The sequence below is a fragment of the Jaculus jaculus genome, chromosome 3, assembly GCF_020740685.1.
Source record: "Jaculus jaculus isolate mJacJac1 chromosome 3, mJacJac1.mat.Y.cur, whole genome shotgun sequence".
NCBI lineage: Eukaryota > Metazoa > Chordata > Mammalia > Rodentia > Dipodidae > Jaculus > Jaculus jaculus.
This window is the reverse complement of record NC_059104.1, coordinates 167736370-167752925: the sequence shown is the minus strand read 5'-3', so window position 1 is coordinate 167752925 and position 16556 is coordinate 167736370. Positions and strand designations below refer to the sequence as shown.

The 16556-nt window shown below is 49.4% G+C and overlaps 1 protein-coding gene across 2 annotated transcripts in view; it reads right to left on the bottom strand.

The window, feature by feature from the left end:
• The window catches only part of Arrb1 (arrestin beta 1), an 88584-nt gene that overhangs the window by 51548 nt on the left and 20480 nt on the right, over positions 1 to 16556 (bottom strand). The window contains exon 1 of one of the 2 annotated variants that reach the window (XM_045144917.1): positions 3744 to 3857. The exons of the other annotated variant lie outside the window; for it this stretch is intronic. Coding sequence (XP_045000852.1) covers positions 3744 to 3799 — 56 coding nt within the window. The 5' untranslated portion in view covers positions 3800 to 3857. Of the gene's footprint in view, positions 1 to 3743; positions 3858 to 16556 lie in introns of those variants that run through there. 2 annotated transcript variants of the gene reach the window in all.

Below are 16556 nucleotides of genomic sequence, written 5' to 3'. Positions count from 1 at the left end.
GGAGGGCATTACCATGGGATATTGTTTACAATCATGGAAGTTGTTAATAAAAAAATAAATTCATTTAAAAAAGAAGAAACCTCCTGGAGCAAAGCCTGGGACCCCGTTCAAACTCGAGTGTCACAGGACCCTCACTCACTCTTTCAGACTCCCACTCATAGGAAGGTCCATCTTCTCATGGGCCCAGTGAGGCCAGCAGCCCTCTCTCTGGGCTCTGAACATCATAAAAATTTCAGGGTTTTTTTTTTTTTTCCATGTGTTCTTTGAGCCACCTTCTCTGAGTCTTACCTGACCATCACAACTGAAGCACATTTTTTTCTTACCAGGGGTTCGTCTACAGAGTGGTCATCTTGATAGGAATAGAATGGACACAGGTCCAAAAAGAATCACAAGAGCCCTGCCTAAGTTTGGCACAGAACTTCATGTTCATAATCTCAGCACTCAGGAGGCTGAGGCCGGAGGACTATGAGTTCAAGGTCAGCCTGGGCCACATATCATGACAGTTTCAAAAATAAAATAAAATAAAAAAGAGGACCAGTCAGTATAAACAAGCTTCCTATAAAAGGGACACCTGGTCACAGGTCAGATACTTAGGCATTAGGTCATGAGCCAGGTAGGATAAAGAAAAAACATACTCGGGCTGGAGAGATGGCTTAGTGGTTAAGGCACTTGCTGCAAAGCCTAAGGACCTAGGTTCAGTACCCCAATACCCACATAAAAGCCAGATGCACAAGGTGATGCGCGCATCTGGAGTTCATTTGCAGTGGCTAGAGGCCCTGGCGTGTCCATTCTCTCTCTACCTTCCTCTTTCTCTAATAATAAAATAAAATATTAAAAAAAAAAAAAAAAGAAAGAGCATGCTGTTAACTTCCCTGAAGCCCCAGCAGGGCAGGGCTAGGAGTCAGATTTACTCTGCTGAGAGAGACTAAAGACCAAATGAGAGAAAACACAATAATGCCCCTCCCTGTGACAGCCAGGGAGGTCTCCCAGAGAGGTGGGCACTCTGGGCTCCCAAGGCTGGTTAGTTCTTCCTCTGGCCCGACCATCTCTAAGAGAAAGACCATCAGCATCATCCACTGTCCAGAAGAGGGAGCCCTCAGGCAGATGTGGTGGTGCATGCCTTTAGTCCAAAGCAAAGGTAGGAAGGCTGCTGTGAGTTCAAGGCCAGCCTGGGACTACAAAGTGCCAGAGCAGCCTGGGCTACAGTGACACCCTACCTTGAAAATAAACAAAAAGAAAGAAAAGAAAAAGGGCGCCGGCACCAGCCCTGCGGAGAAGACTGGGTGCCAGGACCTCCTAAACCAAAACAGGACTTCCTACTTTTTTGTTGTTGGTGGTGTGTTTTGTTTTTTTTTTTTTCATTAAGAACTTAATATGTGGGCTGGAGAGATGGCTTACTGGTTAAGGCGCTTGCTTGAAAAGCTAAAGGACCCAGGTTCAATTCCCCAGGACCCACATAAGCCAGATGCACATGGTGGCACATGCATCTGGAGTTTGTGTGCCCATCCTTTCTCTCTCTCTCTCTCTCTCTCTCTAGCTGCCTCTTTCTCTCCCCGCCCCCAAATAAATAAGTAAAAATAAAATATTTTTTAAAAGAACTTGAATGATGACCTTACTGTCATTTGATCATATTCTAGTCCTGTTATTCTTTTGTCCTCTCTTTCCCAGCCCCATTCCACTGAGGACCATAATCTTTTTAGGCAGTCCTTCCTCTATTTTGCTGTCTCATTTTTTTTTTTTTTTTTTTTTTTTTTTGGTTTTCCAAGGTAGGGTCTCACTCTAGCTCAGGCTGACCGGGAATTCACTATGGAGTCTCAAGGTGGCCTTGAACCCATGGCGATCCTCCTACCTCTGCCTCCCGAGTGCTGGGATTAAAGGGGTGCGCCACCACGCCCAGCATCGTCTCATTCCTTTCATCCGGGATTTTCCCACTTTCAAACTGACCAAGAGGGGAAAGAGGGAGAAACTAGTCACGGAACACTTGCAATGGATGCTGAACTGTCTTCCATGTCATCCCTCACTTCAACCTCACAGCAACTGGAGCACAGGGAAAAATTAGACCCATTTGATGAAACCAAGGTGCCCAGATGCTGGCCATGCCATCTTCCTAAGTACTCCTGCAGCTCTGGGTAGCGGCCCTTTTGGAAGCAGTGCAGACGAAGGTCTTTTAGAAGGGAATGACCCACACCAGGGAGATGAGGTTCCAGTATGGCCTCTGGCCCCTCTCAGCGCCCATGGCTCCATTCTCCTCATTCCTCACTGTGGTAGTTAGAGTGACTGTCCCCCAATAGATTCAGGAGTTTTATTAAAGCTTCTTGGATTTCCAGCTACCTGGCTGGAAGAGGTGTCACTGAGCGATCATGGTGTCCAGCCCTAAGGTACTGAGGGGGGCATCTGAATTCCAGCCTAGGGTACACAGAGCGCTTGAGCTCTGCCTGGGGTTCCTGGGATGAGCGTGGACCTGTGAGAGGGAACCAGCTTCTCCCGCCATCACGGCATTTCCCCCGGATCCGTAAGCTTCAATAAATCCCTTGTTCCTCCCATAAACTGTGTCTGGTTTAAAGGTTCATCCCAACAATGTGAAGCTGTCTGCAACGCTCACCTTACCTCAGCCACCCCCGAGACTCATTATTGATGACCATAAATAACTGGAGAAATAACATGTGGTGATCCTGTCGCCTATGCATGCACAGCACCCCACGCCCAGTTCCTGGCCACCACACGGCTGAGTGTGGCTCACTCGGCCTGGCACTTCCTCAGGAAGCCGGCGGTGACCCCCCTGCTGGGTCCCATCCCTCACCATGCACGTATGCCATGCGTCTCTTACCCACTGTCCCCCTACCGCTGACCCTGAGCCCCATGAAGCCAAGGACGGTGACTGTCTGGCAGCTGGCAGAGGAATGCCTGGCACTGGCACCCAGCCTCAGGAAGTCACCCCATGCTGATCTGTGCCACCCTTCATGCTGAGATCTGTGCTAGGTGTCACATTTAATCCTCACAGCCACTGAAAAGGGGGGGTAATGGCACCCCTATATACATAAGGACAGGGAGTCTCAGAAAGAGAGAGCGACTTCCCCATGGGTACCCAGCTGAAACCAGCACTCAGGCAGGTGCCACGTAAAATGAAAACATGGGGCCCTTGTGCCAATGCCAAGATGCAAACAGCGGAGTATTAGACCACCGGGAGTGGTTCCTTGGCAGTGGAGTACAGGCTTTTGAACACCTTCCTACCTCCTGTAAAGCCACCTACCTTCCTGGGCAACTTCATGCCAATCCCAAAGAGATGTTCAAGGACAAAGGTCCTATATAGTAGCTGGTCTCACAGGTGAGAAGGGGTCAAAATCACTTGAAAGACTTGTTAGAGCCCAGCTGGCAGAAACGCCCCCTATTCGGTGGGGGCAGGTAATGTTGGGAATTGGCATTTTTTAAAATATCTTATTTTTATTTATTTGAGAGAGAAACAGATATAGAAATAGGCAGGTAGAGAGGGGGAGAATGGGCACACCAGGGCCTCCAGCCACTGCAAAAGAACTCCAAACGCATGCAACCCCTTGTGCGTCTGGCTCACGTGGGTCCTGGGGAATCAAGCCTGGGTCCTTTGGCCTTGCAGGCAAGCGCCTTAAACACTAAGCCATCCCACCAGGCCAGGAATTGGCATTTTGAACTGCTGGTTTTTGGTTTTTTTTTTCTCTGTGGGGGAGGGTGTTGCTTTGAGGCAGGGTTTTACTCTAGCCTAGACTGACCTCCAACCACAGCGATCCTCCTTCTTCAGACTTCCAAGTGCTGGGATTATAGGCATGAGCCACCACACCCAGCACGTCTGCTGCTTCCTTAAAGGAGACACCGGAAACTGCGCAGCCAGGCCCGAGGATGCCCAGCGTCCTTCAGATTGAGTTCTAGTCTCAGCTCCAAGGGCCAGTCCTTAGCATGGGAGACGTATGCAGGGCCAGCAGCTGTGTAGAAGTGGGGGAGGAGGAGGAGAAGAAAGGGCTGAATGGCTAACTTTGCCTGGCTTACTTGTCCTAATGTTCTGGTCTTGGTCGACCCCCATGACCCTCATCAAAGCCTATAAATGTGCCCTGAGTCACCGCAGGGAAAATGATGGCTGTAGCCATGTTGGAACCTGGTTCCATCGCACATGGGGGTGAAAGCCTGTTTCAATGACAGCTGACCCTGACAGGTCCAAATCTCATGACCTGCTCACGTAGGGAACCGAGCCAAATCCTTGGGAAGGATTCACACAGCCCCGAGCCCCTGTGAGCTCCAGAAGCCTCCTCTTCCACTCACTGCTGCCCTCCATGCCCAGGCACCAAAGGCCAGGGGCCAGCTGAGGAGGCCAGCACTCGGGTAGGACAGAATACTCACCCCCTCCAGACAGGGCCCTCTCTGGCTATCATCTCACACATAACCTAGGCATCGGGCCATCTTACACTTCTTCCGTTTGCACAGGCTCTTCTGCCTGCATGGAAGGCCCCTCCCACCCTGCTTATTGCTTATCTGCCCAACTCTTATTCAGCCTTCAAAACCCAGGTCAGCTCTACCTCCTCCCGTAAAGTGCTCCCTGTCTGCCTCAGCAGTGATCATGCTCCCCTGGCTGCATCTCTGGCTCCTCGAAGCCATTCGTGCCCACCAATATTTCCCAAGCACAAGATGCTAGGGCTATAAAGCTGCATCTGGGCTCTGTGGAGCATCATCCTTAGGGACTCTGCCAGAAGGAGCCAGTGAGGCCTCCAGGTAGTGATGGGACCTCAGAGGGCGACTTGAACTCACTCAATCCTACATTCCAAGCCACTCGGGAAGTTGGGGACAGGCATCCCATAATCCTCAGGTTTGGGTGGAAATGCCCCACCAAGGCAGACCCAGTCTATCACCAAATGCAAATGAGGACAAGGCTACTATGTGCCCCTTGGCTAAGAATCCCCAAGAAAACAGAGGCCCTGAGGGAGTGTGGATGCACCCAAAGTCTGAACAGAGCAGGAGCCAGCCCTCCCGGAATGGCCTACAGACTCCTCTCCCAGGAGGTTTGGCTCTCGTGTCAAGGTGGGAGAAAGGAGGTGTCAGGCTCCACCTTGAGGGACTTGTCCCACAGACCCCCTCAGTGAGGCAGAAGGCATGAAGGGCTGCTCTGGAAAACCACAGCCCACAGAAACCCCAGAATCTCCGCTGCCTGCCCAAGGCAGGGACAGGCTGGAGTGGAGCCAGGCTGGCAGAGGAAACATCTTGAACGGCATCGGGAGGAAGGGAGGAGGAATGAGGGGGAGGAAAAGAGCCAGACACGCAAACTCCTCCGCCACCTCGCCTCCTTCTGATCAAAACAGAATCCCCGGCCTCAGCAGACTGAGACCTGCAAGGAAGGAGACGGAGAATGAGGCTGGGGCTTCAGAAGCCAGGAATGAATGCTGGCCCTGAGCTGGAGCCTCTGGAAGTTTGGGGGACTGGAGGGTGGGCAGATGAGATTGGCCTAGCAACGCCTATTCAAGACCCCACTCAGGTACCCCAACACATCCCAAAGCCCCCAGACCTGGCCTCTGAGCTGAGCTCCAACATAGCAATTAGCACAAATTAAAAAAAAAAAAAAATGTCACCAGGCATGGTGGTGCACACCTTTAATCCCAGCACTCTGGGGGCAGAGGTTGGAGGACTGCTGTGAGTTCAAGGCCACCCCTGAGACTACATAGTGAATTCCAAGTCAGCCTAGGCTAGAGCGAGACCCTACCTCAAAAAAGAAAAAAAGGAAAAAAAAAAACATTTGTGGAGAAAAACTGATTCTGATGTGGAAGGGGAATGGAGGCCTAGCCTTTGGGAAATGCCCAGAGTTTACTGGAAAGCCAAGGAGCCCGAAGGAGGGGATGCTGGTTGAGAGGCAGCTCTGGGCTCACGCACACGCACAGAAACACACGCACTCACTGTTGGGGCCTGAGAGGTTTCGTGGCATGCCGTTCTGGGGCTGGCTCCGTGACATGGCCAGACCCTTGACCTTTCGGGTTCGCCATGGCCCCTTTCCTTCCTTTCCGCAGAGGCGCAAGGTAAAAACAGGACTCCAAGGAGGAAGAAACCAGTAAGTAGGGTGGTTTGGTCTGGGCTGCTTCAGGACCCTCACCTGAGTTGCTTGAAACGGCCGCGATGGAGGTACCCTTGTCATTCACTGTTTCACTGTCAGGAAGCAGGCTGCCCTGCTGAAACCTCCCCTCACCGGAGGAATCTCCCTCACAGGACCTGAATCCTCATCTGTAAAATGCGCGTGACAGCTCTGTTACCTAGTAACAGGTGTTAATATTATCGATGATATTCAACAAAAACATGCACCTGCTGAGCACGCACACCTTTAATCCCAGCACTTGGGAGGCAGAGGTAGGAGGACCACTGTGAGTTCAAGGCCACCCTGAGACTACACAGTGAATTCCAGGTCAGCCTAGGCTAGAGTGAGACCCTATCTCAAAAAACAACAACAAAAAATTACGCCAGGCGTGGTAGCACACGCGTTTAATCCCAGCATTTGGGAGGCAGGGGTAGGAGGATCTCCATGAGTTCGAGGCCACCCTGAGACTACATAGTGAATTCCAGGTCAGCCTGAGCTAGAGTAAGACCCTACCATGAAAAACACAAAACAAAACAAAACAAAACAAAAAACCACTTGAGAGACTGGAGCAAGCAAATTGTTAAGAGTTGGGCTGCAGAGATGGCTTATCAGCTAAGGCACTTGCCTGTAAAGCCTAAGGACCCAGGTTCGATCCCCCAGTATCCACATAAGCTAGATGCACAAGGGGGTGCATGTGTGTGGGGTTTGTTTGTGGTAACTGGATGCCCTGGCATGCCCATTCTTTTTCTCTCTCTCTATTTCTCAAATAAGTACAAAAATATTTTTTTTAAAAATCAAGGAGTAGGGCTGGAGAGATGGCTTAGCGGTTAAGCGGTTGCTTGCCTGTGAAGCCTAAGGACCCTGGTTCAAGGCTCAATGCCCCAGGACCCACGTTAGCCAGATGCACAAGGGGGCGCACACATCTGGAGTTCATTTGCCATGGCTGGAGGCCCTGGAGTGCCCATTCTCTCTCTCTCGCTCTCTCTCTCTCTCTCCCTCCCTCCCTCTTTCTCTGTCTATCACTTTCAAATAAATAAATAAATAAAAATAAAACAAAAAAAAATCAAGGAGTGCCTATTATGCGCCAACAGACTTATGGTGACCAGGGCAGATTTGTGGGATAACCACTGCCTATAGGAAACACCCCTTCTGCTGAGAAGACGGCAAGGCTCCGTGGTGCACAACTCCAGGTATACAGTGGCACAGAGCATTATGGGAAGAGACCACAGTGTCTCTCCTACAAGTGGGAGCGCAACACTCCTGCAAGACTGGCTTCCAACCATGGAGTGCAGGCGGCTCAGTATAAATGCACCAGAGTACCACTCCGAGAGCCCAAGATGGTGACCAGCCAGCCTGAGGAGTTAGAGAAGGCTTCCCCAAAATTGCTGTATTCTCCAGCCAGGTGTGGTGGCGCACGCCTTTAATCCCAGCACTCGGGAGGCAGAGGTAGGAGGATCGCCGTGAGTTCAAGTCCACCCTGAGACTACAGAGTGAATTCCAGGTGTCAGCCTGAGCTAGAGTGAGACCTTACCTCAACAACAACAACAAAGAACAACTTTACATGTGTAATAAACTCAGAATTGAGCATGGTGGTGCACACCTCTAATCCTAGTCATTGAGAGGTGAGAAAGAAGGATCTGGAGTCTAGGGTCAGTCTAGCATACATAGGGAGTTCCTATCTGGATAAAAACAAGAGCTGGGGATAAAGTTCAGTGGTAGTAAGCCGGGCGTGGTGGCGCACGCCTTTAATCCCAGCACTCGGGAGGCAGAGGTAGGAGGATTGCTGTGAGTTCGAGGCCACCCTGAGACTCCATAGTGAATTCCAGGTCAGCCTGGGCTGGAGCAAGACCCTACCTCGAAAAACCAAAAAGACCCCCCAGAACAAGAAAAGGAAAAAAATTGGGGGGGGGGGGAAATACCTTGGGAACGACACCAAGCCAGAGAGAGCTGTGCTTAAGGCTGGAGTTATTCACCCAGGTAAGAAATGAAGGCGCGGATTAGGGAGGCGGCAGTGGGAAGAGGAGCTGGCTGCAGTCACACTAGCCACAGGTATGCCAAGCAGCTGCCTGCGCCAGCCCCTTCTTCATCTGCAACCAAGAGACACCAGAAGTACACAGCTCAGTCCTCCCCCAAATTCCTGACCCTCTGAAACTGGGTGCGATCATGAGATAAATGGTGTTGTTTTGAGCTACTCGGTTTGAGGGAGTGATCGGTCATAGAGCAAGATATAAACAGGGGACTTGGGAAATGGCTCAGATGGGTAAAGTACTTGCCTCGTGAGCATGAGGACCTGACGTTCAGTCTTAATACCCACGCCCGGGCAAGGTGGCACATGCCTGTAATTCCAGCACTAGGTAGGCAGTGAGGGGAAGATCCCCAGAGCTCACTGGCTAGCTACTCAAACCTAATTAGTGAGCTCCAAGCCAATGAGAGAGCTTGTCTCTGGACAGCATTCCTGAGGATATGACCTGAGGTTACCCTCTGGCCTCCACACACATGGGCACACCTGCACAATGTGCCCTCACACTATGCATACACACCTGCGTACCATACACACAGACAGACAAAAATATGCCTTTTAAATATGTATGTTTATACCGACCCATAGATTAGTACTGCTTTTAGCCTCAACCACAGAAGTTTCTTTGTGCAATGGGCAGAAGTTAATGCAGAGACAAATGGCTGGTGAAAGTGCAGAGAGCTATTTATAGTGTACTCAGGGTTGGAGAGATGGCTCAGCGGTTAAGGCATTTGCCTGTGAAGCCTAAGAACCCAGGTTCGATTCCCCAGTACCCACGTAAGTCAGATGCACAAGGTGGCACATGCTTCTCGAGTTCATTTGCAGTGGCTACAGGCCCTGGCACACCCATTCTCTCTCTCTATCTCTATTTCTCTCTCTCTCTCCAATAAATAAAATAAAATATTTATTTTATTTATTTGAGAGCAACAGAGAGAGAGAGAGAGAGAAAGAGGCAGATACTGCAGCCACTGCAAATAAACTCCAGATGCATGTGCCCCCTTGTGTATCTGGCTTCCGTGGGTCTTGGGGAATCGAGCCTTGAACTGCGGTCCTTAGGCTTTACAGGCACACGCTTAACCACTAAGTCACCTCTCCAGCCCAAATAAAATATTAAAAAAAAAACAGTGAGACATCTCTATCACCCCTTCCAAGGCTTCAGAGAACATTGTGGGGAAGAAGAGAAGGAAAGAATGTAAGAGCTGGAGAATAGGAAGGAGTGGTTATGGAACGTTACGTTCTTGACACAACCTGATCAGATCATTACACTCATGAACTCACAACAGCTGTGGTTTCCTGAACTCAACAACACTCCATGATGCGTGGGGCCCTCCCTCCTCCCAGAGAAGCTCCTGACAGTTAACAGTAGCTGGGGGAGGGTCATTCGTGTTCCTCAGTGCTGCAGCCACTGTAAATTGTTCAGATTCCCAGCCCTATACTTGGTTTTTGTTTGTTTGTTTTCAAGGTATGGATTCACTCTAGCCCAGGCTGACCTGGAATTCACTATGTAGTCTCAGGGTGGCCTTGAACTCACAGTAATTCTCCTACTTCTGCCCCATCCCCGCCCCGAATGCTGGGATTAAAGGTATATGCCACCATGCCCAGCTTTTTTTTTTTTTTTTTTTTTTTTTAAATTTTGAGACAGGATGGCCTCCAATCTGTGGTAATCCTCTGCCTCTGCTCCCATGTGCTGGGATTACAGGCCTGTGCAATCATAACCAGCTTTATTTATTTAAAGACAACATCGCATGTAGCAGAGGCTGGCCTTGAACTCCTGATCCTTCTGCCTCCACCTCCCAAGTGCTGGGATCACAGGCGTGTGTCACCATGCACACCGTGAGTAAACTTTTAGGAGCAGCACACAGAAAGTAAGCACCTCTTTAGAACAGTTCTGAGCCTCTCTGCCAGGGACAGCCTCGGGGACCAGCAACCTGGAAGGAAGCCACAGGAGCACACGGGAAAGGATGGGTGGAGCTGGAAGTGGGAGGGAAAATGGGGAAGCATTAGGGGCTTGTTCAGCAGTCCTGGGTCAGGAGTACAGGGTACAGACTTAGCTAGGAGTGTCAACTGTCACCACTGGGGGAGTTGAACGGACAATGCTTGAGGATGGCCGTGAGGTTCAAACACAGAAACATGGAGGGGTGACAGAACAGGGAGGGGCAGCAGATAGCATGAGAAGCTTCTCTCCAGAACCGAGGTCACTCTGAGCTTGAATGATTCTGGGACGAAGAGGGAACTTAAGCAAGCCAATACAGGCACGGCTTTGCCCAAAGGAGGTTGAGTCCTACCCTGTCCTTCAAGGCTGCACACCAGGTGGACAGAAACCCCCACTGCCCATCCCAATTCCCACCCTGACCACCAGAATGCCGCCCACCAAAGATCGTCCACTTCTTATCAATGAACCCTCAGCAGGCATGGGTTCAAGGCTCATCCCAACACAGGCTAATGTGCGCTCCTCCCCCCCCAAGGACAGGAGATGGCAGAAGCCACCAGAGCACTTCCCCACCAGGCTTGCTATTACCTTCCTCCGCACTCTTAGGCACTCCTCAGGGCCGGTAGGGTCCGCAGAACCTTCAGAGGCCCTGTGGCCCTCCAGCCCACAGCCCAACATGCTCTGGTCTGACGCTGTCAATGCTCACAACTGCATCAAAAGCCTCAGGCCTGTGCCTGTGGGGTTCTGAGGTCTAGGGATCAAAAAAGGCTGAGAAGCCAGGGCGTGGTGGTGCATGCCTTTAATCCCAGCACTCAGGAGGCAGAGGTAGGAGGATTGCCATAAATTCAAGGCCACCCTGAGACTACATAGTGAAGTTCAGGTCAGCCTGGCTAGAGTGAGATACTGTATCAAAAAATAAAAGCTGAGATGGGGCTGGGGCTGGGAAGATGGCTTAGCAGTTAAAGCACTTGCCTATGAAACCTAAGGACTCAGGTTCAATTCTCCAGGTCCCATATAAGCCAGATGTACAAGGTGGCACATGCATCTAGAGTTTGTTTGCAGTGATTGGACGCCCTGGCTCGTCCATTCTTTCTCCCCTCCCCTCTCTCTCTGTTCCTCCCTCCCTCCCTCTCTTCCTCCCTCTCTCTGTCTTTAATAAATACATAAAAATAAAAATAAAAAAGGCTGAGCCGGGCATGGTGGCACACGCCTTTCTTTAATCCCAGCACTCGGGAGGCAGAGGTAGGAGAATCAGGAGAATCACCGTGAGTTCGAGGCCACCCTGAGACTACATAGTGAATTCCAGGACAGCCTGAGCTAGAGTGAGACCCTACCTCAAAAAAGCCAAAAGAAAAAGGCTGAGATGAACTTAGGAGCTGAGCCAGCCTGATCTGTCCATGTCATATATGGAAATCAAGGTGGGGGGTGGTATGCCTCAGACCTCTTCAAGCCTAATGCACCAGACTTGGAGGCTTCAAATCCATGAAGGAACCCTGCAGAGTCCCAAGGGAGACACTGCCTCAGACAGCTCTGCAGACGCAAACAATGACAAAGGCTTTTCATTAGCAGCTGAAGCTGCGAGGGGGTGGGGGGGGGCGTCCTTCAGCAGGCTGTGAGGTGCTCCCAAGAGTAGGCACTGAGTCACGTGCACAGCTGTGTACCCAGAATCCCACCCAGGCCCTGGCTCCCTGTGGGTGCACAATAAATGAACAAATAAATTAAAAAATTGTGAATGAGTGAGGACAACAGCAGCTAACCTGGCGTTCTTGTAGTGTGCTTTCCAAATATTAACTCATCTAATCCTCATGAAAGCTTTAAGATTCCCAGGATAAAAGATTAAAATTTCCATAATAAGAGCTGCAGAGATGGCTTAGTGGTTAAGGCACTTGCCTGCGAAGCCTAAGGACCCAAGTTCAATACCCTGGTACCTAGTAAGCCAGATGCACGCATCTGGAGTTTGTTTGCAGTGGTTAGAGGCCCTGGTGTGCCCATTCTCTCCCTCTCTCTCTCTCTGTCTCTCTCTCAAATAAATAAATAAATGAAATAGTTTTTAAAACTTTATTATTCCCAGTTTGTACACAGGGAAACTAAAACAAAGAATAAATAGCTTTGAATCCTGACCATCTTGCTCCCAAGCTGCTATGGCTTGGGTATGACTTGATTGTGTCCCCCTAAGGTTCATGTATTGGAAGGCTGGTCCCTAGTGTGGTGACCTCAGAGGCAATGAGCCTTTAAGAGATGGGTTGGTTGATCCGGGTGTGGTGGTGCATGCCTTTAATCCCAGCACTCCTGAGACAGAGGTAGGAGAATCACCATGAGTTCAAGGCCACCCTGAGACTACAGAGTGAATTCCAGGTCAGCCTAGGCTAGAGTGAGATCCTACCTCGAAAAACCAAAACAAACAAACAAACCCCAGTAGTATGGTACCCATAAGAACAGCAAAGGGTTATAAAGAAGCAATAAAAAGCAAGGGTTGGTATAAACAGAAAAACTCAGCAGCACTTACACCATCATCATGTGGCTCCAGCACATAACCATCACTCCAAAGAAACTCCCCTCCTCTACCTCTCCCCAGTCTCTCTGCCCCCAACCTCTGGTAACCAACCCGTGCCTATTTCCTCTCTCTAAGGAGCCAGCTATTCTAGATGGTTCACACAAGTCATCTCTACAGTGGGTAACCTTTTGTGTCGGACTCCTCTCAGCCCAATGTTTTCATGAATCACCCACTTCATAGCATGAGTCAGCATTTAATTTCTTTTTCAGAGTCCAAAGTGTTCCCCCATTATACCGTGGAACCTACTTAATTTCTTTTCCAGTTGAATAACATTCCATGGCATGGACATACCGCAATTTGTTCATCCACGCCTCTTTGATGAACACTTGGGCCACTTGTCAGAAGCTGCCTGTTACCTCACCCCCAACTATGAACGGGGACCATTGTTCTGTTCTCAGCCCCAGAGGACAGCACTAAAGGTCATTTGTGGTACAGGGGCGGTAACATGGACCAGGCCGCCTGCTGTTGTCCCAGCCAGACGCACTTCCTAATAACGTGCCCTGCCAGCTTTCTCTCACTACAGGCACCCCGTCTTTCTTGGGCCTCCTCTGATGTCCATCAGGCTCCCAGCAGGGTGCTGACAACTTGGTGCGGACGGTCCAAGCTGAGCCCAGACTCCACGACAGTCTGAAGCCACAGAGGCCTGAGGGATGGCAGCCCCGCCCTGCGGGACAGGCTCCTGTCCAATCAGGGTCTTGCAGGTGGGCCTGGGACCGGGCACCCCACATCTTAGGGTGAGAGCATGCAGCAGGGCCCAAAGTCTTTCCTCCCCAGGTTTATTTTCCTCCCAGCAGATGGCTCCAGAGAACCACTTAGCAAGGCTGGTGAGCAGGGTGACTGCACCAGGAGCTAGCTGGAGGGGCACAGGGGTCATGTGCCAATCGGTGATAACCTCTCTGACATAAATGCCCTACATGCTGGGTATGACCGCCCGCACATGTCCCAGCAACTGAGAGGCCGAGACAGGATCCTCCATGTGTTCCAGGCCAACCTAGATGCAGAATGAGACCCTACCTCAAGACAGACAGACAGATAATAGATAGGTAGATAGACAAATACCAGAAAAAGCTTTTTTTCCCCCAGAAGTCCCCACTATCCCTTCCTGCCATGTGACATCAACCCACACTTCCTCTGTGCTATCTTGACCCAAAAGCAGGGTTCAAGGATATAAGTGAAGTATCCCTAATCTGGGCTAGAGGAATTTGCTCAGTGGATAAAGGCACTTGCTTGCAAAGCCTGAGGGCCCTGGTTCAATTCCCCAGTACCCACATAAAACCAGATGCACAAAGTGATGCATGCATCTAGAGTTCATTTAGCATGGCAGGATGGCTGATGGGCCCATTCTCTCCCCCCTCTCTTTCTTTCTCTGCCCGCCTCTTTTCTTGCTTCTTTCTGTCTCAAATAAATAAAAATATTTTTGAAAAGTATCCGTGGGGCTGGGAAAATGGCTGAGCAGTTAAAATTCTTGCTTGAGGGCTGGAGGGATGTCTTAGCATTTAAGGTGTTTGCCTGTAAAGCCAAAGGACCCAGGTTCGATTCCCCAGGATCCACGTTAGCCAGATGCACAAGGGGGCACATGAGTCTGGAGTTTGTTTGCAGTGGCTGGAGGACCTAGTACGCCCATCCCCTCTCTCTCCCTCTCTCTCTCTCCCCCTCCCTCTCCCTCTCTCCCTATTTCTCTTCAAATAAATAAAAATAAAATATTTTTTTAAAAAAGTCTTGAGCTGGGTGTGGTGGCGCACGCCTTTAATCCCAGCACTTGGGAGGCAGAGGTAGGAGGATCGCTGTGAGTTTGAGGCCACCCTGAGACTCCATAGTGAATTCCAGGTCAGCATGGGCTAGAGTGAGACCCTACCTCAAAAAACCAAAAAAAAAAAAAAAAAATCTTGCTTGAAAGCTGGGCGTGATGGCATACACCTTTAATCTCAGTGCTCAGGACGCAGAGGTAGGAGGATCGCGGTGAGACAGAGCCACCCTGAAACTACATAGTAAATTTCAGGTCAACCTTGGCTAGAGTGAGACCTTACCTCATAAAAAATAAATAAATAAAATTTTAAAAAATCTTGCTTGAAAAGCCCACCAGCCTGGGTTCAATTCCCCAATACCCATGTAAAGCCAGACACAAAAGGCAGTGTATTGTGTCTGGTGTTCATTAACTGCAGCAAGAAGCCCTGGCGCACACACATATAAATAAATAAATAGATTTTCTTTTGTCTTTTGAAGTAGGGTCTGCCAATTCTCTCTCTCTCTCTCTCGCTCTCTCTCTTGCTCTAAAAAAAAATTCCTCATCTGAAAATCCAAAATGTTCCAAAAAGCAAAAGGTTCCTGAAACTTTTTTTATGTCAACAAGACACCACAAATAGAAAATTACACACTTAACCTCATGTAATGGGTCACGGCCAAACCACAGGTGCAGGGCTGGGATGAAGGCTCAGAGCCAAAGGTGCTTATTTGCAAAGCCTGCCAGCCCAGGTTCCAGGTTCAATCCCAAGCTTCCCACATAAGCCAGATGCAGAAAGTAGCACAAGTATCTGGTGTTTGTTTGCAGTGTTAAGAGGCCCTAACATCGCATGCGCACACACACACACACACACACACACACACGTACACACACACAAACATAAATAAACAGTTTGGGGGCTGGAGAGAATACTCGGCATTAAAGGCGTTTGCCTGCAAAGTCTAACAACCCAGGTTCGATTCACCAGGACCCACGTAAAAAGCCAGATGCACAAGGTAGCACATGCATCTGAAGTTCGTTTGCTGTGGCTGGAGGCCCTGGCGTGCCTATTCTTTCTGTCTATCTCTCTCTTCTGTCTGCTTACAAATAAATGAAAAATATTTTAAAAATAGGGCTGGAGAAATGGCTTAGTGGTTAAGTGCTTGCCTGTGAAGCCTAAGGACCCTGGTTTGGGGCTCATATTCCCCAGGACCCACGTAAGCCAGATGCACAAGGTGGCACATGCATCTGGAGTTCGTTTGCAGTGGCTGGAGGCCCTGGTGCACCCATTCTCTCTCTCTCTCTCTGCCTCTTTCTCTCTGTGTCTGTTGCTCTCAAATTAAAAAAAAAAAAATGAGAAAGTTTCATTAAAAATATTTTTTTAGGGACTGGAGAGATGGCTTAGCGGTTAAGCACTTGCCTATGAAGCCTAAGGACCCCGGTTCGAGGCTCGGTTCCCCAGGTCCCACGTTAGCCAGATGCACAAGGGGGCGCACGTATCTGGAGTTCATTTGCAGAGGCTGGAAGCCCTGGCGCACCCATTCTCATTCTCTCTCTGTCTTTCTCTCTGTGTCTGTCACTCTTAAATAAATAAATTTAAAAAAATTTTTTTTAATGTTTTTTTTTTAAGGGCTAGAGACATGGCTTAGTGGTTAAGCACTTGCCTGTGAAGCATAAGGACCCCAGTTCAAAGCTTGATTCTCCAGGACCCATGTTAGCCACATGCACAAGGGGCGCATGCATCTGGACTTCGTTTGCAGTGGCTGGATGCCCTGGAGTGCCCATTCTCTCTCTCTCTCTCTCTCTGCCTCTTTCTCTTTCTGTCTGGAGCTCTCAAATAAATTAATTAATAAACAAAAAATTAAAAAATATATTTTTAAATAAAATAAATAGTTTTTAAAATTACAGATGTACTAAAAGTGTTTATGAAACAAACAAGGGACGTAGCTTAGTGTCAGAGCATTTGCCTGACACTAAGGCTCACGGCCCCCACCACATGCACACAAAAACACGTATAAAATTACCTTCAGGCTATGGATATGAAGTGAATAGGAAACAAGTGAATTTCATGTTCACACTTGGGTCCTCTCTCCATAACGAGATGATCTCATTACGTATATGCAAATATTACAAGATCTCACGTCTAAAACCCTTCTAGTCCCAAGCATAAAGATTCAACCTGTCCAGAATTCCAGATCTGACATCAGGTTGACCTTACAAAGCTCTTCCTATCCAACACTACTTCCTTCCAAG